At 43.3% G+C, this 22,824-nt stretch overlaps 2 protein-coding genes across 2 annotated transcripts; one reads left to right on the top strand and one right to left on the bottom strand.

The window, feature by feature from the left end:
• Positions 1-661: 661 nt before the first annotated feature.
• On the top strand, positions 662-2,774 carry znf488 (zinc finger protein 488). The gene is made up of 3 exons (XM_076076859.1): positions 662-874; positions 1,285-1,513; positions 1,726-2,774. The coding sequence occupies exons 1-3, from the start codon at positions 662-664 to the stop codon at positions 2,772-2,774; spliced, it is 1,491 nt and encodes a 496-aa protein (XP_075932974.1).
• Positions 2,775-6,962: 4,188 nt separating this feature from the next.
• gdf10a (growth differentiation factor 10a) lies at positions 6,963-10,100 on the bottom strand. The gene is made up of 3 exons (XM_076077203.1): positions 9,842-10,100; positions 7,290-8,407; positions 6,963-7,154 (listed from the first exon to the last, which is right to left on the bottom strand). The coding sequence occupies exons 1-3, from the start codon at positions 10,098-10,100 to the stop codon at positions 6,963-6,965; spliced, it is 1,569 nt and encodes a 522-aa protein (XP_075933318.1).
• Between the last annotated feature and the right edge of the window lie 12,724 nt (positions 10,101-22,824).

The following is a 22,824-nucleotide window of genomic DNA, read 5'->3' as shown; positions in this document are numbered from 1 at the left end:
TGGCATATTGAGATTGCCACCAGATTATTCTGTTATGATGCTGTGCGGTCAACTGTCATGAAAACAAAACACCCTAAAGATTATTGACCAGAGAAGGAAAAAAAATCAATAGTCACACAATCTTCCTGCGTTCAAATTGTTGATAAATTAGGAATAAGCATTTTGAACTTATCTTGCGCACAGAGGAGGCAGTTGGGCTTCACGGCAGATGGGGAGACAAAAGGAGAAACCGAGTGAAAAACTGAGACAAAGGACGTTAGAAATTATTTTGTCTCGACACCGGCTGCGTCTGCTTCACAATTGGGACGCTTAATTGAATCAGAAAATCCATAAAATACTGTACTTATTGTTTTCTTCTAATATTGCTTGCAAGACAATCCAGAGTGGGTTCAGAGCATCTGAATCCAAATCGGCTAACGGCATGTCAGACCACTACAACATATATTGTATGTCATAGCCCAATTGTTCGCTATTTAGTTTGTGTAAAACGAATTATTAAAATGGGAATTCGTTTTTACAGTTCTCATGATTTGAGCCCGAATATATTAAAGACTAGATTGGCCTCGTGATTGTATCTTCGTCTTGTAATAAAAGAGTTTGTAACATATTGTCACCTGCTCTTTAACGAATGATAACCGTTATATTTGATCACAGTTTAACGATGGATCACACTTTCCTGCCTCGGTCCATCTGGACCGGTGACAGCAAATTCCTCCAGCATCCAGCGGACCTCTACACCAGTGTGCTGGTTACGCGCAGCATCCCTGCAGGCACGTGCTTTGGTCCATGCGTGCTCCAAAACACCTTCTACGAGACCATCGCCTTCATAGCGCAGAAATCCTGCGATAAGAGAGCTAAATCATACGTGTTCAGGGTGAGTTGCAGAGATTTTGTGGTCCGTTGTCATGCAATGGACATTTGAATTTATATTATGGCATGTTAAAACAGCTTTGCTTTAGTTAGTTATAATACAACCGGGCTGGTGAATTCATGACCATTGAACTAGATTTGTTTATTTCATATTTTAATTTGAACTGAATTTACACATTTCAAGTCCCTTGTTCTTTTTTTAAAATGACTATATTTGTATGCTGTCCATCTGCATTATATTGTTTTTTCATGAATCTGCTGTTTTGGGTATTATGTCAAAGGGATCTAGAAACGTGGATTTAATAATAATAATAATTTGTAATTATTAATGATTTTTTAGGAATTCCAAGTTTGTAGGAAAGATGGATTTAAATCAGGGAGCTCGAGTAAAATGTCAATGATGTCTGTCAACAGGTGGACCCCGAGGCCATGCGTAATTCTGCGCTGGTGATGTCCTGGCTGCGGCTCGTGCAGGCTGCGCGCAATGCAGAGGAACAGAACACAGAGGCCTTTCTGAAAGCGGGTCAGCTGTATGTGCGAACCATCCGGGACATCCGGCAGGAGGAAGAGCTGCTGGTGTGGTACGACCAGGAGCTGTCACACCTACTGGGCTTCACAGACCTGACCAGAGGATCAAGGGAAGGTGAGTGGCCTTATGTGCATTGGCTAGACTTGAGCTTCAATTAAATTAAAGCCCCTCTACACCCAAATAAAAATAAAGCATCAGATTGAGTATTTTATAGCAGAATGAGCCATAATGTTCGACTTCTGGGAGGATGCAAATTGAAATGAAAGTGTATATATGTTATGGGTTTATCTGTATAGTTACATCATTTTTGTGTGTGTTTTTTTCAGAGTTCAAATGTGGAAGATGTAACCAGGTTTTTGAGAACGAGTATCCTTTCTTGGCTCACTGCCGATTCCTGTGTACTCAGACTGACACCTGGAGCCGCGAGATTTACGAGCACAAGCACGTGGAAATCAAGAGGCAACACCGAGTGACAGATTTCCACAACATCGCCAGAGATTTAGAACACAAAAAATCTGGCAGCAACGAGGATGCAGAGATTTACCCCAAGAGAAGGAAATACGAGGAAACTCTCTATCCCAAAGTGCGGAAAACGGTTCTGTTGGAAAAAACTAACATTTCAAATGATGACAATATTACACCGCTGATTAAGGACTACGACCAGTCAGCAGGAAATGCATCCTCCTCTGCGGGGAAACTGAAAGTTGATAAGATTAAACCGGATCATTTGGGATGTAAGAACGATAGCTTTACGCACGACAGAGAGATGGAAACAGGCGAGAGCTCTGGTTTGCACTCAAGAAGCAGCAGCAGTGCATTTTCTCTGGTCCTGTCCAACAATCAGCGCGAGCAGAAAAGCGCTTTCTGTAAACCAAGTAAAATAACGTCCCCTATTGACCCCCAGGCGCATCTCAGCAGTGCTTCAACAGCCCCCTCTAGCCGCCGAGAGGACATGACTGATTCATTCACCTCCAGGACTGTTATGGGATACAGCAATCTGATGGCATCCAACATCCTGAGCAGTGACTTACGTGCTGTACCCTCCCCGGTTGCATTAAACAATGCTTTCCATTACGCACCGGAGCACTGGTCCAGGAGCATTGGCGTCCAGTTGCAGACCGCATCTTCTCTCACCATCCTTCCCCCGACGTTCACCTCATTCGGCGTGTCGGTGCAGAACTGGTGCGCCAAATGCAACCTGTCTTTCCGCATGACCTCCGACCTCGTTTTCCACATGCGCTCTCATCACAAGAAGGAGTTCGCGGCGGAGTCCCACGTGAGGAGGAGGAGGGAGGAGAAACTCACCTGCCCGATCTGCCACGAATACTTCCGGGAGCGACACCACCTGTCCAGACACATGACTTCTCATAACTGAGACAAGAAGGGACAACAAATAAAACTTAATTTATTTCCTAAACGATGCTCGTATTTAACAGGTTTAGACTCCAGATTCATCAGGTGAATGTAAAGTAGCTGTAAAGATAATAGCGAAACGGACACACATGGCCATCACAGACTGTCCGCTAGATGACGATAGAGGAACGTTTAAGCTGATCTCACTGCGGTGTTGGTGTCTTTCCTTTGGCCCTGTGTGTTAGGCTGATGTTTATTTTGTGCCTTATGGAACTCAGGAGGGAAGAAACACGGAGAGATCATGATTGTCATAAATATCTCAACGCAATCCTACAAGGGATGTGGATTGAGTGTGTAAGAGATGTGGATTGAGTGTGTTTGCAGATTCGTTTTGAAATCTAAAATTATGAAAATGAAACGGACGTGTCGAGTATTTTGTTCAATCGTGTTGGGAGTCTGTTTTTCTGCTCCAACAGGCGGCGACTGAGACCAGCTTTTCTCTTTTTCCTGTAGCGTGTTCATTATAATGAACATCTATCAAAAATATGTCTGCTTTGTGACGGCACTGTCCTGAATGATACCAGTGTAGTATGGGAGGGAGTTAACATATTTATCTCCCTGCACTACGAGACAAACCTGTTGTTTAAAAGATGCATCAATATTATATCTGCCTGTCATTTCAGATGTTTCACCCAGCATTTCAGCATGCTATTTGAAAGAATGAAAAATAATAATTGGCTCATTTCCAGGCTGCCACCCAAAAATGAAATTACGTTTAAAACGTTTCCATGGTTATCATTCATCTACAGGCCTGGATGGAGTCCACATGAGCCTTTGATTTTGTGATTTTATGTTTCTCCACCCATAGTGAGCGGCTGACGTCACATTCAGGTCAGGCTGCCGACAGATGGACATAAATAGCCGTCTCTGTTGCAGGTAAATGAGGCGGCAAGAAGGCATGAAGTTCATGGGAAAGTCAAGCCTCGAACCTGTTCAGTCACTCTGTAACGTATAAGCAGGGGTGTAAACCCGCCCACACTGCTGGTATCTACTTTTATTTAAGTAACAAAGTTTATCCTCTAGTTTCTTCATACCACAAACTGAAGATGTGTTTTATTACTGGGCCTGAAACCTACACAAGACATGAAAAACACTCACTCTAAATATCATAGGAGAACAAATACACTGAAACATGTTCATAACCTGTCATTGAGTTTTAAACCTCATTTATTTTAAGCCCGAATAATATTTGTGTCCAGACTAAAATGGACTTCTTGGCTGAATAAATGTTCTAAAGGTTATGTGGAAACTGGTAAAAGTACTTTTTTTACTTTCTAAAGGAAAAATAAAATTATTAAATAAAATACCCAGTGGCCCACATGACTAAGTAGGTGATTAAGAGGCACAGTGTCACTCTATTAAAGCTATGTCCTAATGAACAGAACTATTCGTTCTCCTAGCTCAGTAACCATGAGAGGAAAGAGCCATTTCAGCCCTGACACAGAAAATCCTCTGTTGTCTAATAATGGCTGTATTGATCTCCTGTAATTGAACGGTCATCAAGTGGAAAAACAAATATTGTTCTTGGTTCCCCACTTGCCTCGTTTGGTTAAGGCATGTTAGGCTCTGAACACGAGCCGAAACTACTGTGGTTTTCTCTGCTGCAATTCGACCATTGTAAGCACTCTCCTGTGACTGTGATTGCGGTTGACATGGGGTTCACTTTGTAATAGCAGACTGTGGGTCCGGACTGTAAAAGGGATCAGTCAGGAAATGAGGAAAAAAAATGAACCTGGATGTGTTCATTACAATTGGGCCCGGCCTACACTGTAGCTAAATCATCTATTAATTTAAACATCACTATAATAACCCTCATTACAGTTGTTATCATAATTTAAACAGAGGTTAGACCCCATCAAGGGTTCATTTGTAAAAATATTTTTTTCCGCTTGTTCAAAATGGAGAATATGGAATCAGGCATTTAGTATTTCATATATTCTCTCTCCATCATCCTCAAATATGGATTATGGGAACACTTTAAGATGTCCTGTTTTCGTTTTATACTCACTGGTTTAACATAGAAAGTGTTCACCCTCCTTGCAAGTTTTCATGTTTTATTATCACACAACATTGAATCCAATGAGATTTAATGTGACTTTTATGACGGTGATCAACAGAAAAAAACCTGAAAACAGATCTCTACAAAGTGATCTATATTAATTACAAATATAAAAGACAAAATACATTCTTGTAAAAGGTATTCAAACCATTTAATAAGAAAACACATATACTATCACTGTCTGGTGCAGCTTGTTAGTTTTCGAAGTTACATAATTAGTTAATCCATATTTTATTGAGTCAATGTCATATTTATAGAGATCACTTCGACATTAAAGGGCCTTCTTTTGTTGGTCAGTGTCCAAAAAGAAAACACAACAACTTCTAAAGAGGGTGAATACTTTTTATAGTGTCTTTATATCTAATGGACAAAGCAAAGCAGACAGAAGGGGCGGCACAATTTAGTTTTAGAGATGAAAACAGGTGACTCCATGCACGACAGCCAAAAGACTTATAGAATTATTCTCGACTGCAATAAACTGTATAAGGGCTCAATCTTGTGTTCCTTTCCCCCCAAGTCACTATTAAATGTCTCTTTCTTTGAGACAAAATTACTGTCCAGTCTTGAACTTGAGAGCATTCTGTTGTTTGAAACAGATGTGGTACTCTGGGCCAACTTCTCCAGGCTCAAGGCAGAACAGCCGCAGAGTAATGAGATGATAATCAAAAGGCTCACACTGTCATTTCACTGTCGGTTCGTCACCACATGGGCCACCTTCTTCCTCTTAAGAATAAAAGTGACGAGCAGTTGATTTAATGTGGTTGAAATCTGCCTGAAACCATCTGTTTAAAAACGTTCTGCACTTGGAAATGTTTTGCTGAATGGAGGGGTAGAAAAGGGGAAGTGCACCATGTTTTAATGTTCAAGTGGCTGACGTCCTAATAGGTGCGTGCCTGTTTCCTCCATCAACCATTAATCCACGGCAGCTGCATCAGCCACATTATTTGCTGGACAACAGACGTCTGAGCCTTTGGTGTGGGGTAAAAATGAGTTCAAGGGGGCTTTCGGGGAATGTTGGCTATCTTTGAGTGGAACCTTCCTGCTTTTGTACAAAGTGATTTTGGAACAGTGGTGCCCTTTTAGGTTTGTTTTGACTAAAAAGTCCCCCCCTCAGAATCAAAAGTTATACGCAGTAATGACCAAGAATAACACAAAGTGTATGAAACAATAACATTCTACCACGAGCATTGGGATTAAATTACTTTTTTATTCTAATTTATAGAAGGCTACCTTTTTCATAATTTAAACAATACACATGTACAAAACAACACCTCGTCTAAAATATAGTAATACATAACCTAGTAACCATGACAAATTATTAAGTTTCACATTCAAAATATAAAAATATTTCTGGTTTCATTATAACATTCTTGAAGTGTTATGCGGGAGTTGGTGGGTGTAAATGAATTCCAGATGCTCTCTACCATCCGTTGGATATTCCCTTTTTAAGATATACAAAGCAAGAATGTACAATGACCTTCCATTCTTGCAAACAAATGAGCGTTGCATGTATGTACAATGTGGAGTATGGTTTGTATAAAAGTAAGAACAGATGCACACAGTATGCAAAAATGAAGAAATATGTTTCATAATCTCTGTCATCTGTGTGAGACTGAGTAAGCTGCCCGATGACACATTGATAAAGTCTTTTATTTATAGCCTTCGTGTCCAAAGAAAACATGAACACAAAGTCAATGTGAGCTGTTTGAAAAGCAAGTATATTCTGAGATAAAAGGAAAAATGCTCCTGTCCATGAACTCTTCAATATTATCTCAAACACAGAATCAAAACAACTGAGTTTCTTAGACATGTGGAGTCTTGACTTTACACGTGTGACTCTGTTCCTCTTCCTAAGCCAGACGCCAGACAATGTGCCTCTTCAAGTCTGCTGCCACAGGGCAGAAGAGATGGAAGTGATTTCTCTACAGCCTATGTTCCTCGAGGAATAACGGCAGTCAAAGTGACTTTGTTTATCAGAATCAAGAAACCACTTAAAAAACAGAGGTATGGTTCTGTCTCCCTTAGTCCTGTGTTCTGTTTCTCTCCACGTGAACCCTGTTTTGTCCTCTGCCACCATTGACCACACCCTTCCTATCTGCAGGAGCAGGACTGGACGGACATATTGGGGTAAACCTTAAGCACTGGATTCCTGGATTCATCTTGGTAGAGCACAGCCAGAGGACTCATCTTTTCTGGGACGCAGCAGGGCTCAGGAACTCCGGGGATGATCCCAACGGCACGGACTATGCTCTGGATGGTGGCGTGGTTAGACGGCCTCGCCACCTGGGAGAGTTTGAGTGGTAGGGGAGAGGCATGCACAGGAGAAAATCAATAAATGGCAGAAGAACAACACACTTTAGCTACTCAATATAACTTGGTCATGCTGTTGTGGAATGACTTAGATGTTTGCGCTCCTACCTTGGGCATGGGGAAGCCACATGTGCCAGTGCAGTAGTAGGCATCAAAGGCCTTGGGGGCTATAACCCACTCGCTCCAGCCAATGTCTGCAAAATCCACTCTGAGGTTCCTCCTGGAGCAGCCTCTGTGCTGGGAGTCGCCCCACTGCCTCCTTCTGGCCTTACGCATCGTTTGTTCATCAAAACTCAGAACAGGTGACTGAGAGTTAGCGCTCGCGTTGTGCCTTTTTCCATCCTTTCCCTCGTTTCTCCACTCTTGCTTTCGTCCGTCACTGGTAGTCGGCATGTGACTGTCTTTGATTTTTTTCTCGGCTGAGTCATCAGCTTTGAGCACCTGTGATTTTCTTTCTCCTTCTTTGAGAACCAGAGGGTCTTCTTTATCACTGGTTCCTCTACCTTGATCCACTTCTTCATCCTCCTGGCTCTTTCTCTTCTTTTCCTTCCTTCCTGATTTAGGTTTGAGTGCCAGGTACCAAGTGCTCTCCCAGAGGTCATCCTTACTGTACCCATCATGCCTGTAGTCAACCTCTGGCAGTTCATTGTTCTGGATGGGCTCAGAGAGCAGAGCTGCTTCCCTTCTCTCTCGTCCTTTTGACTCTGGTGAGGAGTTAGGTCTGTGAGAGGAACGTGAGGGCTCTCCTCCGTCGCTGAACGGGTCATATCTCTGAAGGCTTGCAGCCATGCTGTTGGGCTCTGCCAAGGCTTGGTCATTAGCATACAGTAACAGATATGGCAGGCTCCCACCAGGCAGCGCCCCCTCTGGTTTCCTCTGGTAGTCCAACTCCACTGACACCAGGAGATGACCCTTGTCCCTGGCCTCCTTTATGACCTGGGTCACATCTTTCATCTGCCACACCCCTCTCCTGTGGGGGTGGAAGGTCACATTGCCTAGAAGTGACCCCATTGACCCAGAGGATACAGAGCGAAGGAGCAGGCTGATGGACGGAGAAGGGTGGACGGCTGAGGAACGACAGGATGGGCTTTTGAAGCGTTTACAGAACCAGGGTTTTTGATGAGGGCGCCGATCGAGCAGGAAGTGGAATGTGGCAGAGAGGATGACCTCTGAGTCCTGGAGGGTTGTAAGGTTCAGTTGGTACGTCGTCCTGTCCTCAGAGGAGTCTGAAAACAATCAGTCAGTCAGTGGCAGTCAGTCAGGTGAACAACCTGACAAGTGAAAACTTATTTTTATCCACAGAATGTTGTATTCTAAAGTATTTCATACACAGAAACAGTTTTCTCGCTCACAGGTGGTTTTATGTTCTAAGAGGATAAAAGAGCCAAAATTAGATTTATATGTCCCACTGGCCTTTTGCTGTTGAGCTGACAGATCCATACTGATATATTTGGTATAATGAGATGATAGTAACCAGGAATTGAACCTTATTTGAATTTTCAAGTTTTCACGATTATTTAACAGTAATGTAAGATGAAGAAATGACTGAAAAAGGAACGACCAATTTGGTATCAAATTTCACTAAAAGCAGTCCTGCTTGCTTGAGAGGTGGGACTATTAAACACATTTGCATGTGCTACATGACTGAGCTGTGTGGCTGGTAGGCGGCTGCCTGCCTTGGTACCGAACGTGCCCTTAAGAGGAACCAGACTCTGAGGATCTGGCTGGCAGGGGTGGAGGGGGGTGAGCAGAGAGCTACATATTCATGATGAACATTAACTTCAACAGCAGAGTTATTGTTCATTGTATAAGAGTTCAGCGGAAGTAGGGACTGACTCAAGAGATATACATTACCTCGGATTCAGCCTGCATATGGAAATGCTTACCTCAGTTTCTCTTAAAGCTTCCCCTTAAGCCTAATACAGCCAGCACTGTCTGCCCAGACACCAAGACATAATCAACTGTTTTAACAGATCGAACATTGTTGTGAAAACTCTCTTACATCCCTCCTTGGATTACATTCAGTCACTGCAGTAAAAATACACACGTGTTATGGTATGCCATCCGAGAACTATGTGGGATATAAATGTCTATGAGTTGTGTTTATAAAAACAGCATCAGACAGAGAGGAGCGACTGTGCTTTAAGCCCCCTGACTCCAGGACCTGGAGTCACACATGTCCTGTAGCCACAACAGGAACGCAGAAGCCACGACAATGACCCTTTGCAGCGCGTAACCGCCGCTGAGGGTTTCACTGTATAGACGCTTGGCATTGCTCGCAGGGAATCGCATGCATCCCTGCGCATATTGCGCGTCTCTCTGCGGTAATTGACCAGACTCCGCAAAGAAGGGCACAGCTGCATGCCACTAACACAGTGTGCCCACAGCGTCCCAAAATCATTTCAATGCATTCTCAGACTGTTCCAAAACAAGCCTACCTATTTAGAGCGTCTGGCCGGGCAGCCCCACTGAGCAGGTTTAGTAACCATCAATTGAGAGGATCAGGGGAGCTTTCTGAACACTGCATTTATTTTTCGCTTTTTGCGTCGGATTATTGGTGCACTAATGTCATAGGCTTTTTTTGTTCCATAATGAACATAAAGTGTTGCGATACCTATCAATTGCGCTCTGAAGGCAGGTTTATCAATGTCTTCACACACCTTGGCTGGTTCTGAAACTCCTCACAGTGTTTCCCTCTCTGAGGCGGTTTCCCCTGTTGTATTTCTCGTACAGTTTTGACATGTGCTGGGAGACCATGTCCTGGTCCAGGTCATCTGAGAACGGGTCCGATGAGGGCTGGATGAAGCTGTCCCGTGCGCTTCCAGGGCCCCCTTTGATGATCCTAACTGATGCAGCACCCAGGACACAGTTAAACATCAGCAGGAGCAGGTGCGAGGGAATCATACTCTGAGCTGCCATTTAAGTGCTGAAATAAATACAAAATCAAAATCCACGAGGAAAAACGGTGCAGACAAATGTCCGAAACGATCCAAGGTGGAGTTTAAAGAGGCGCCAAAACAATCCAGACTAAAAAGGCTGTGCGTAAATGTTCCACCTCTCCTCTCACTTTTCCGCGTCGCGCTCAGTGAGCCGTCTCACTCCTCTGTGTCAGGCTGTGTGGGACGTGGATGCTGAATGGGTTAGTCCGGGCAACAGTTGCTGCTACTTTTACACTTGCGTCTGTGTGACCGCCAGAGGCTTGAGGGGGTTATACTGGAGCGGTGAGAGGTGCTGACGTATACTGCTGTCAGCCAACGAGGTCTCTGTAGAGCGCGCAGCCAGAAGTGGAGGTCATGATGCTGACCCCCCCCCCCCCCCCCCCTCCTTCTCTCTTTGATGATGATGATGTTGTTGATGGCAATAATGATGTCTTCCTGATATTGTGTATTGGCGGACTAATAACATTGATCCAGTGGCTTTGGCACAGTGTTTCAGTTTAGCACTGGTCAGACAAAGCTCAAAACGCTTTTTTTCTTTGCAGGCAAAGTAGTTCTGCCTCACAATGTCCAGCTCACCACATTATTTCCAGTAACTGCTTTTGACATGCTCTCAGTCACACATAATTTGCATAGAAACACCTACAATAATAGTCTGACCAACCACCCAAGGGCTATTGTTAGCGACAGTGATCCACATTTGAAAGTGTTGTGTGATTTTTGTATCGAAAGGCTGGGGTGTAGCTGTGAGATGAGACTCTTCTGTGGGACTTACTGTGATTTTATTCAGTTTATTGCCTTTTTTAAACTCGGCACATTTCATTTTTTTTGTGGTGTGTAAGTATTTTTTGTACGTGTGTGTACATACAAGTTGTTTCCAGTGTGTGTCTCTGGTGTCTGGAGCTCTGAACCAACAATGCTCGTTTTGTGGAAGTGGTGGTCTCCAGCAGAGAGGCTGTAACTAGCTGGGCCTCTCGGGTCACTTTCAGCCATAACACACACCCTCACACGCACACATGCACAAGCACATATACAGCGCCACATAGTACTTTTCTGGCCCCCAAGGGCCTCGCAGGATACTCCTTTTCACTATGTTCCACACCAGCGACAGGTCTTAAATCTGGACTATTCTGGAGATGTGTTTGAAAGTGTGTGTGTGTGTGTGTGTGTGTGTGTGTGTGTGTGTGTGTGTGAGATAGCAAAGAAGCATTATGAAGGAGTTGGCTCAAGTGGCCCGCTCTGTGGTTTTGTCACAGCACACAAACATGGGTGTCTCTCCTTTTCCCATACCATGTTGAGTTATACTCTGCTGAAAAACAAAATATGATTAATTGTTGTGGTTATTTGTTTGAATACATGCAATACATATTTCCGATTGGTTAACCTCTTAAGTGTCATCTTTGAAAAACTCTGAGAATTTAGAGTGTCATTTGAGGATGACCACCCTCTAAAACAAAACCCCTGGCTACACAAACAGATGTTGAAAGATATACTGTCGTTTCTTTGGAAGTAATAACATTTGAAAACCAAGCAATAATTGCCCAACAGTGAGCTGTCAATCTCTGTTATTAACAAGCCTTTAAAAACCCCTTGTCATTTTGACAACATGGGAGTATCTCTTTCTCTGAAGCAGCGCATGGAGAAAAACAAAGAGATCTTTGTTTTGCACATAGACCGGCCATTATCGATTCAACAAAATGTATTGATATACGTTGTGAACAGACCCAACATATGTGTTAGCAGGGTGAGAGGGAGAGAGAGAGTTAAAGTGATATCTGAGACCAGGACATTAGGCTCATAATAAATAGTCCAGGGGAGGACACAGTCCAATACAATTCCAAGCGTGAGGAAGACAACATGAAATGGCTTTGACCTCTAACCTTGAATATGTAGGGCAGTGTGAGATTAATGTTGGGCATTATCTACAATAATACTCCTCTCTCCATCACGACTGCCAGGACAGCAGCATCGCTGTGATTAGATATAATACGATTTTCTTTTAAAACAGCAGGACCAGCGGGACAGAGAAACCGCTGGTAAAGAGATCGCAACCAGGCGAATGATTTAACGCTACGGTTACTCGTGTCCTTTCAGCATGACTTTAATGTTTCTGTCTAAAGCCCGGGTGTATTCAGCGACAAGTCGTAGCACCCAAAATGGGTTTTTGCTTATGTTGCTATTGGATCCTCAAAAGCCACACGTGGAAGCAGTCAGTCTCACATTGAGACCAGAATCCCACACATTTTGATTTTTATTAACACAGCCACATCAGATGCATAACAGACACTTTCAGGCCAAGTGTGGACATGCAAAAGTGTGGTGTTTAGAATCTAAAATCACATTAAAAGGACAACTGAAACTGCAGCCACCATACACAGCATGCATCAGCGCAGCTGAAAGAGACATGAAGCAGATGTTAGCAGCTGGATGCAGTGGAGATTGTTGCATAGCTGTAACATTGGTGATGTGAGCAGCTACTGGCCATTGATCTCTGCTTGCAGCACTGCACTGTGAAGTCTGCACCAAACTACTCGGGCTGTGTTGTAGTTTGTTCGACATGGAGGTCCCCTCGTAGGACCATCCAAAGCAAACAGGAGTTGAGTTCTGCTCTGTGGGGGTATGGAGGAGTGGGAGGAATTAACATGCTCATGTGTGTCTGTCTGTGTGTGGTGCAAGGACTGATGGTTGGTTCTGGAAATGCTCCTAGTTTAACACCTTTGTATGGTATTGGGTGAGACTTTCTGGTTCCAGAGCTCAGCAGTGGGGGTCTGATAGATGTTTGTGTGTGGGCTCAGGGGATTGGGTATGGATCGACTACTGGCCAGTCTTTCTCTAGTGACTGATATTGTCGGACTTTGTCCAAAAAGAACAATGCTGTGGACGTATGGGGGACGGACTGACTGGAAATGTCTTGTGCTCATGAAAATATAGAGGGGGTAGTTTGAGCCAAATGCTCTCATGTTGTGTATCTTCCAGGATGTTTACAGCTGCTGTAAGGGACTGTGTGCCACAGGAATATTTTATGGGCAAAACAACAGATCATACTCTAATGTACAAGAGGTAACTCAGGATTGAAGAGACTCAAGCGGAAAACGACAATGTCAGTTTAAAGGCCGTTTTAAAACTTTTATGACCCTGTTATGCACATAAAAATACCCAGGCAAAAAATGCTGCCACAATCACTGCATTGTTTTAGTTTTCTGTGTCTTGGATGCATTTCATAAAAATATCAGGTCGCCCAAATTATGAAAGAAACATTATGCGACATGTTCACCTTCTTGGTGAGAGTTATATGAGAAGATTGATATAATTCTCATATCTATATGCTAAATATGAAGCTAAAGCCAACATGGCAATTATTTTAGCTTAGCATAACAACTGGAAGCAAGGGGGGAGAGCTTGCCTGGTTCCTCCAAGTAATTTTGATTTGATTTGTCCAGGTTCTGGGACCTGGAAATCTAAAAATCTCACTCTTCCTCCTCGATATAAAAAATATAATAAAGCATAAAGCAAACATGTTTGTAGTGCTCGCACCACAAACATGTTTGTGGTGCGAGCACCATTGAAAAAATAGATTTAAAATATCTATAGCAACATCTTATCCTTCATTTCTCATTTGTGGCAAAGAATGCCCTGCGTCTGCAGGATACCACCAGTGTCCAGTAAAACACAGACTGTCTACACCCGGAGATTCATGGTTTTTGGTCAGATTCAGACATGGAGACCTAACAAGAAGACACAGGTTGGAGGGTTATAAAAGACCAGGAATCTCACCATGTCAATGTCGTCCACTCCGCTCCGTCGGTAGTTGTGTCAGTGTAAGAAGGAGCTGGAGCATTTTTGTGTGTGTGACTAGAGACTATAGTTATGCCAGGGGGGTGTAACTCTGTGACCCATTCACATGGTTAATAAAATATTCATAGAAGCGGAGGAATGTTATGGTTTCTGTGTGAGTGTGCATGCATGTGCAGGCAAACATGTATGTGTGTGAGAGAGGTACAATGTGTGTGTGTGTGTGTGTGTGTGTGTGTGTCCTCGTGTCTGTGATGTTGGGCCTCCAGCAGTGACCCCACGGAGTGCACCATTCTCTCCACAAACAAAGGGCCGGCTGTTCCCCCCCACTTCAACCGTGGACTGCTCCAACACCGCCGACCGTTCGCCGCCGAGCTAACCAAATATTTCCCTTCCTGCTCTGAATTTGTCTCAATAAATAGTTTTGTGTTTTGGGGTTTTCTTTCTCCTCTGGCTCTTTTCCTTTGATAGACGACAGAACACACAGGTGGCCACGTAATCTCAGAAGACAGAGCTCCTCTTTCAAACCCATGTTGGAAAACTGGAGGACAGAACCTGACTTCCCATAATTTCACCTCATGTGACATCCTGATTTTGTATGGAAAAAACTATCCCACAGTGCACCGCGAGTATTATTTCATGCTTAATTGACATCTGACTGATTCATTTTGTTTCACTTCTGTCTTCACAGCCCGTGGCGAGGTACAGAGAGACACATTGTGCTTAAGATCTCACTGACTGACTTGAGTATTTTCTCTGAGCGTGGCTCAAACCACTTGACAGGAGGGCTGATCGGTGATTAAGGAAAATAAATGGAATATGTGTGTCTGTGTGTGTCAGAGGATTGATGTCTTTTCCCAGGTCTGACATGCAGCCTTTGTTCGGGGTCTCCATCGTTCAATGACCATGTTATTCACCAGCAGAAACATCAATGTCGTACTATGTACCTCGACTAATAACTTTCATGTTGTTTCTGCGCCAAAAAATAGCCTCAATGACAGCCTTTTTCTAATACCATATAAATGCTTGTTGTCGGTTATTGCTTATCCATTCATACAATACAGTTTCCAGTTAGATGTATTGTACAGACAGTACCAAACCAAGCTCTGTACTCTGTACTGAAGTAACTGAGTGTGCAGTGTTAGATGGGAATGCAGAATATTCTAGAGAGTGTGATTTGAGCTGTGACTGGTGGTGTTGTGTTTATTCTGACGCCCATGATATTCATTACAGGCTGCGCTGTGTGCTGCTACTTCCTGAACACGTCCCATAGGCCTGTGACCTTCACCTCCACAGGCTGCCCTTAAACCCCATTGGGCTCAAGCCAGGATGGAGGAAATTGCGCTGGGAGATTGATTGGCTAAATCCTTTAATTATTCGGATTTCACAATGGGGCCTGAGTGACTGTGCCCGTGGTAGTTGACCGTGTCAAACAAAGATGGAAATGTTTGGCCGTCTTGACAGACCAGACTGTGTTTTCATTTAGTTTTATTCTGAAATTCAAGTGAAATTTGAGGTTTTACTTGAAGTATGGGAATTGCAGCAGTTTTCATAATATTGACAGAAAACGGAGGCGAAACACTTGGGAATGAGCTTGAGTGTTTTATCTGTAAAACAAATCAAAGGGCACTTATTTGTCACTTCCTTGACATTTCTCGTGTTTTTTAACTTGAGTTCTGAAATGGGGAGAATGGACGGAGTGTGTTTCTTCAGTCGGATGTGATCACATTTAGCATGCATGTACGGGTGTCTTACCAGAAGGTGATATGCCCACACACATTCAGCACAATATCCTGCTGAGATTTACATGGGGTTTGTTCCTAATGGTTCCTCAAAAAATCCCAGAGCCTCAGCGCTCTAAAGAAAGCAGATATGTAATACCTGTTGGGAATATGATGGCAGGGTCTTTTCATAGCTTGATGGATCTGTCAGATTGACCCTTGCTCTAATTTGCTTCTGTCTCCATAATTTAGTGAGACAGTGTGTGATATTTCCCAATAAATGTACCCTCCTTGCAAAGTAATAACTGCAATATCTATTTCCCATTATGGGGGTTCAGGCCTCCTGTCACTCTTCAGGCTCTAATTGCACATGGCCTTTGCTCCGGTGATGTCATGTTCATGGGTTTCAGGAGGAGAAAAGCCCGGTAGTGATAAGTGACTGATTACAAAAAGTTAGGGAAGTAGAGATCGAAAAGAAACATATACTGTATTTCCGAGTCATATTTCCAAGTCATGTTGAATCAGTTTAATATTTCATGATTCTGGTAATCATTGACACAAGAGTAAACATTTCACTAGTTGAGCCTCATGGGATCTATTGTTGCTGCTGGTGTTACAGGCAGGTCAGCCTAGAGAAAAACGAGAGAAATGAGAGAATGAGATCCATGTATAGGTCAAGGCCAGAGCAGCGGTGGCCAATCTCACAGGAACGCAGATTCAATTAATATCAGCGAAGGCCCTTTGTTGATAACTTCCTGGTTTTAAACAAAGTTAACCTTCAGGTTTCATTGCGTTGTTGCTCCCATTCTGGCATCAGACCAGAAAAAGGGGGGTAACTTTTATATTTAATTAACACAGGGAACCAGCACCACAACATGCTCATACGGAGAGTTGTGGTGTTGCATAGATACTGTTAATTATAAATATTGCACAATGAAAGAACATATGAATCTTAAGAAAGCAGACGTGATTTCTGGTTGATGGTTAATTAAAATTGGTCAAACAAAAAAAATGTTCATGTTAAAGCTAAAGAGCAACACGATGAATTCATTAATGACATCATGCCATAAAAATCAATATTTTGTTTAAAACTGTTTCCTTTTTGCATTGCACTGTGGGTAATATAAGGCAAATTGATCTCCTATTTGTTCGCCTAATGTAACTTTCTTTCATTGATCAAGATATTGGCAGTGTGAAATCCTTTGCAAGTGTTATTAAGAGTTATTCAAATAAGCTTGACTTGGTAAAACAAAACAAATCTCCGTCTCCCAAAAAACCGTCTCCCTTTTCTCTCCATTTCTTTTCTACTCCATTATTTTCATTCTTTCTTCCTTTCATTGTCAGCTTTTTTCTCTCTTTCTTTTTTCCACTTCTTTTCAGGAGACAATATTTTTTTTTTCTTCTCCCAACTGGAGTCCTACTGAAATACCCCCATTCTTACTCGACTGTGTGTGTGTGTGTGCGTGCGTGCGTGCGTGCGTGTCCAATCAAAAACATAAATGTCAATGATGGATTACCTCTGGAAGAAACTCAAGCTTTGGTTTGTGAACAGGAAATGCTAAAAGGATTGTGATAACTGATACGTCTGCTAGTTGTGTGTCTGCTACTGAGTTGTAGAGCGCCACAAGATGGAATGCAGCCGATTGTGTCGAATAAGACATTGGCTGCTTAAGTTTCAGATGTGGTTAAACTGAACAATGGCAAATTTCACGTTACCTTACTTTTATGGTTGAACGGAGCTCACATCACTTCATGATCGATGGTCCCAGTTCGCCTCATCATAGCCTTTGCATTTAAAATCTAAATATTATTTATGAATGGTTTCGGATGTTGCGGACACAAGCTGTTAACATTCAGTCTCCATGTAAACCGAAACCTCAGTCCTGGTTCAGAGTCAGAGTCTCTGATTCACAAGGCATTTTTCTGAAATGAATGGACTTCCCCTCCTGACACTGGGAGCAGCAGGGGAGCGGTGTCAGATGTTGCAGCGCATGTGTGTATAGCGAGTGTGTGCATGCGCGTATGTGTCTGCGTGTGCTCATTTTTCACTGGTGACTGCTTCCATGGCCATGGACCATGAGGTCTTCACATTATATCTCTCTCATACCATCATAAACTGACTCCACAATCCTCCCATTCAACTGAAAAGCATCCAAACCATGGGAAACAGAGCAGTCCTAGTGACCTTGAGGCTCTACTATGGACATGTGTGTGCCTGAACACTCAAATGCACACTCCTCCTGTACTCCCCTCTACCTGATCCCCTCAGACATGATAGATGATAGATTTGAATAGGAAACGTCAGATATCATGCTTGGCAGCTAAATTGGTCTGGAACAAGAACAATATTTTGTCCAAGCCGTTACAGTAATTCAAATAGAATAAGAAATAAGCTAATTTGTTGAAATTGAATCTATGTTTTGACCTTCTGGATGCAATGGGTATAACTCGAACTATTTTAAGGAGTTTTGCCCTGGAAAAGTGATTAAATATAATTTAAATCATCGTTAAATGAGCATGTGTAGGTGTCAGCAGTAGCTATGATCTCACCAACACATACTTTTTAATAGAGTTGTGGGGCCATATTAGGGAGATAAAGCTGTAAGGGGAGTGCAGATTGGGTCATGACAGTGTCAGGGGTGAGACATGTGGCACACACCGGAGTATGTCCGTTAACACCCAGACGTCTGCTGTGCCACACAGAGCTGATTGTTCCACAGCCATGGGCCCTTCCATTCAGGATCGAGCCCTTCTCTGGTCCATCCTGGGCCCAAAGAGGACTCCCCGCTCCTGGGGTGACTAATGCTGAATGACAGGCAGACACTGATCAAAGCTGATCCTGGAAGCCCTCCTGTCACAGTTCGGAGGGGGCAGAGAGGAGACGATAAGTGGAGAGACAAGAGCAGTATGCCCAGTCTGGACCTGGGCCAAATATCAGGGATCAGACAGCATGGCTGGTCTTTATTAGCTTCATCGCAGACAATGCACTCTCCACAGTCGACCTCCACCATTGCCAGATTATCTCATCCCTCTTTATAGCTCAGTGGCCCAGAGCCACCCCACACAGGAGCTCCGGAGCCATGAGGTGAAGAGATGCCTGGTTAATAGATGCTGAATCTGGCCTGTAGACTTTTGTCTGCTATCATCTTCTTCCTTTGCTCATGCATCAGTCACATTTCTATCCACTATTTGCCACAGTTGTCATGCCATTTCCGTTTTAATAACATATCCATTTTATAGAGCATAAAACCACAGATTGAACTTGCAATGCAGTTCTTAGATTCCATTGGAAGTCTTTGTGCTAGTTTGATGTGCCTCGAAGGCAGCAGGCGGGAAACGTTTTCAGGAAAGGCGAAACATGGAACATGATTGAGTGAAGGTCTTTGGCTGCCTGAGGTAAAATCTTAGTTGCATTTATGTCGGTGTGTGCGCACATGTATGCATCTTAGTACACTAAATATCCCCACTGCATGTCTTTCAAGTCAAAGCTAACCTCTGAGCAACAGATGAAGTAAACTCCTGTTTGATTTTGCTTTTAAAACACGTTCATATTTGTAATTTAAAGTGAAGTATAACATGTCATGATATATCCTGGGAGCATACTTTTCTCCCATGTTACCCATTCAGTAGCCAAGGAAAACACTTTGCTTGGCCTGGACTTCTACGCTGAGCTAGTCTCTAGTTTACCCTATCAGTGCACTTGGTGAAAAGTTGAGAAAAATGTGTAAAGTCTTCTTTTCCACACAGGAAAACATACTGGCAGCCGTTCATTAATCTGCTGGGCAACATGTTTCTGGTTAAATACCTTTGTAAGACTGTCTGTTTGAAAAGGTAAAGTGGGATTGGCCATGAACTCAGAAAATCTACTCCTCACCTCTGCTGAGGACACAAAAAAAATCTCAGCTGTATGAAGGAAATCAAGGCTTTTGTGCAATCAGTGGAAGTGGAATAGGACACACTGTGAGGAGAACATTGCTCCAGGGGGTCTATGAACTTAATAAGAAAGCTTTATCTTGATTTGACACTGCTTTGATGCCTGTCTGTTGTTTCCACTACAAGGGAGAGGTTAAGGAATAGGAAGTGCTTTGTGACCTCGTGGTCTGCGCCTCAAGGCAGCCTTTACACTGAACAGCACCCAGCGCTGGAGCTCAGTAGCATTAATTGCTTGTATAGGAGCTCTGCGTTCAGAAAGCCCTTCATGTGATGGATGAATAAAGGGCACAGAGCAGCAATCTGGGCCCCGATTGTGTTTCTCTTCAGTCACCACATTGCCAATACAAACCTGGACAGGCAAAGACAAACAGGAGAAAGGCCAACAAGTCACTCTCCCTCTGAAAAGAACAGACTGTGGTCACCAGCAGTTACATATAGCTTGTACTGCGGAGTGGAGGGACAGCTCATAATTATCTTTTACCTAATGGGCCGAACACATCAATATTGTTAATGTACTACTCAGTGACTAACACCATTAGTAGGGTAATTTGCAGCATTTGGGGTCATGGGGTCCAAAGTGGATCCATTTAGTGTATAAACAGGAAATAAAACCATCTTTCATGTACTTACAAGTGTGAAGTTGTGGCTGAAAATGCCCTTGGCCTTCTGCCCCTCCTCCTGGTTGGCTCCATACCAAAGGTAAAAAAACCAAAAACAATATTCTGCTTTTAGCGTCTCTCATCATATCTCAATATATATTATGAAAGTTGTTTATGCTTATGTTATCATTTCTTTTTTTAAGGAGCCGTAGGAATAGCTCAATGTTCTTCAAACGTGTTCACATAAATCCTGAAATGCAAATCATAGACCCGGAGGATTTGCTGTGGTGCCTTGAGGTCTGAGTGCAGTTTTGATGGGGTGAAATTCAAAAGAATAATCATGGTTTTGGGGAATGAAAGCTGAAACCGTAGCCAAGCAGGATCCTCTCTGAAGTGCTTCCGTATGCCTCCTCAGTCAAAAGACCTATGATTTCATTGTTCAGCCATTGCAGAGCAGTATGTGTTCTGAATTCATATCGTTGCTATTATTATCCACCCAAATCCACCTCATTAAGTCAGTCTCTTCTTGCTCCACTGGAATTGTTTTAGTGAAGCTAAAAAGTGGCTTGTTTGATTTCAAGCCTCATCCACAACAATCAAACACTGTTATGGTGGCCCCCAGGCCTGCTCCTGAAATAGCACTGTAAGCGTCTGCTTTAATAGCAGAGTCTTTGAAAATAGATCTAGTCTGCTGTTCTGCAGTTTGGCCGACCACAACAACCACACTTTAACAGATTGTGGGGGCTGATCCATAAGGAACCAAATTGTGTTCTGGACATTTATACTGCTTGACTCAAAATGTCTGCCTTGTTACCTCTGGCCAAGGAGGTTACGTTTAGATTCGGTTTGTCAGCAGGATTACGGAAAAACTACTGACTCGATCTTCATGAAACTTGGTGGAACGGTGTAGCATGGGTTAAAGAAGAATCCATAACATTTTGGAATGGATCAGAATCATGGGGCGCATACACAAATTATTGCTCAGTTTGGTTAACATGGCGAGAGAGGGCATGGCCTCGGCAGAGGTCTGCGCTCCCCGAGTCTAGTTATGATATATATTCGCAAAGATAAATTAATTTATTTGTATTGGTGTAGCCAGGCAGATAGTTATGGTATTATTTGCACAGGTTTTGAGATATCTGTTGTTGCAGTGCTTTAAAATTACCATAAACCTGAGATTCAGATTTAAAACAACCATACGCTCAAAGCTGTGAAAATAATTTAAATTCTTCATTACCCTAAACACCAAATGCAGAATCCCATCTACATGTTAATCATAAAGGAGACTGTGTGGAGAGAAGGCTGCGGATCACTTTTTAAACCCACATGGCACATGACCAGCTGCTTTGACGGCCCCGAAATAATTTGTCTTATTGTTTTTGGACATTGTAGCATCAGTAAATGTGTCTTTTGCTGTCAGTTTGGCCACAGCCACATCTCAAGCAGCTCTCAGCCTCAGCGGCATTCCAGCACGATTGTGAATAATCATGTGTGATGAGCACCAAAAATGTCTTTCTTCTGAAACCTGGCTGCTGCACAATGCCTGGGAGGAAGGAAGTGGACTGTGAGACTTTAAGGAAGATGACAGCTGACAGATGCATCACTCTTGGGGGCCACTGGTGCTGTTTGAGGACTTGGATTGGATCGGAGGGTGATGCTCATCGACCATTTGTCACTGTCTCCTTTACAGAATACAGCTGAGCCACGTCCAGAGGGTGAGCAGAATTTCAATTTGGCCTTAAGAAAACAAGAAACTGTGTCCTTCATTTTCACTGTCTTACATCTTTTATTTCAATTCTGCTCTCCTGCTTGAGAACTCGCGTCTATTGATAAAGGCTTTCATGGTGGGCGGGTCATCGGGACCCTGTGAGTTCCCATGGGAATGGTTGATCTGCCCACTGCTCCGGAGAGGTGATGTAGGTCAGCCGTTCCATTTTCCAGCTTTACCGCAGCAATGGCTCTCACATGACATGACCCACAGTTAATTTGGATTCCTGAAACCCCAAAGCCAGTACGTTATTCTTTCTTTGTGTTTTATGTTCTTTTTTTCTTTACTGGAGCTGCTACTGAGTGGCGGTGCTTTATCAGCCTCGCCTGCCTGCTGGGGAGATAAAAAAAACTGCATTGCTCGGTCTAATGAGTCCAGCTTGTTGATTTATTCCACCTCGAGATCCAAGTCCTACACGTCTCCCTCCAACTCTGTTTCTTTCATTCTCCTCCTCTCTGGTTAGGTTTGCGGCACAGGGAGGAGTAAATTAAGTATTTTTTTTTTTCTGTTTCTCTCAAACACGCGCTTACACTGGACACTCTCACCAGCTGGTAGCCTCGGACTGTGGAAGAAGAGGGCTTTGTGATTGAGGGCGGCCTGCTGGGCATGCTCTAAACACACCCACAGTGCTTCAGGGGAGAGGAGCTGGGAAAGGAGAGGCCTGAGGGAACACAGAGGCCTCAAAACAGCAGCCAGTGACCCGGCCCGCCGCAAACACTTTACATTATCGCCCCGCCACCATTACAATACACAAGAGAAGGAAAGATCCCAGTCACAGGCTCAGCCTCTCAGAAGTAGGACCTACTGTAAGAAATACGAGTTATAAGTGCTAAGGAACTGGCTGCTGCAGAAATGGGGCCTGAGAGAGTCCTGTAAACTGTGTGTGTGTCATGA

Source organism: Anarhichas minor, unplaced genomic scaffold, assembly GCF_050575085.1.
Source record: "Anarhichas minor isolate MPS153535 unplaced genomic scaffold, ASM5057508v1 ptg000058l, whole genome shotgun sequence".
In the NCBI taxonomy this organism is placed as follows: Eukaryota; Metazoa; Chordata; class Actinopteri; order Perciformes; family Anarhichadidae; genus Anarhichas; species Anarhichas minor.
Note: the sequence above shows the minus strand (reverse complement) of the source record. Positions and strands in the feature narration are given on the sequence as shown.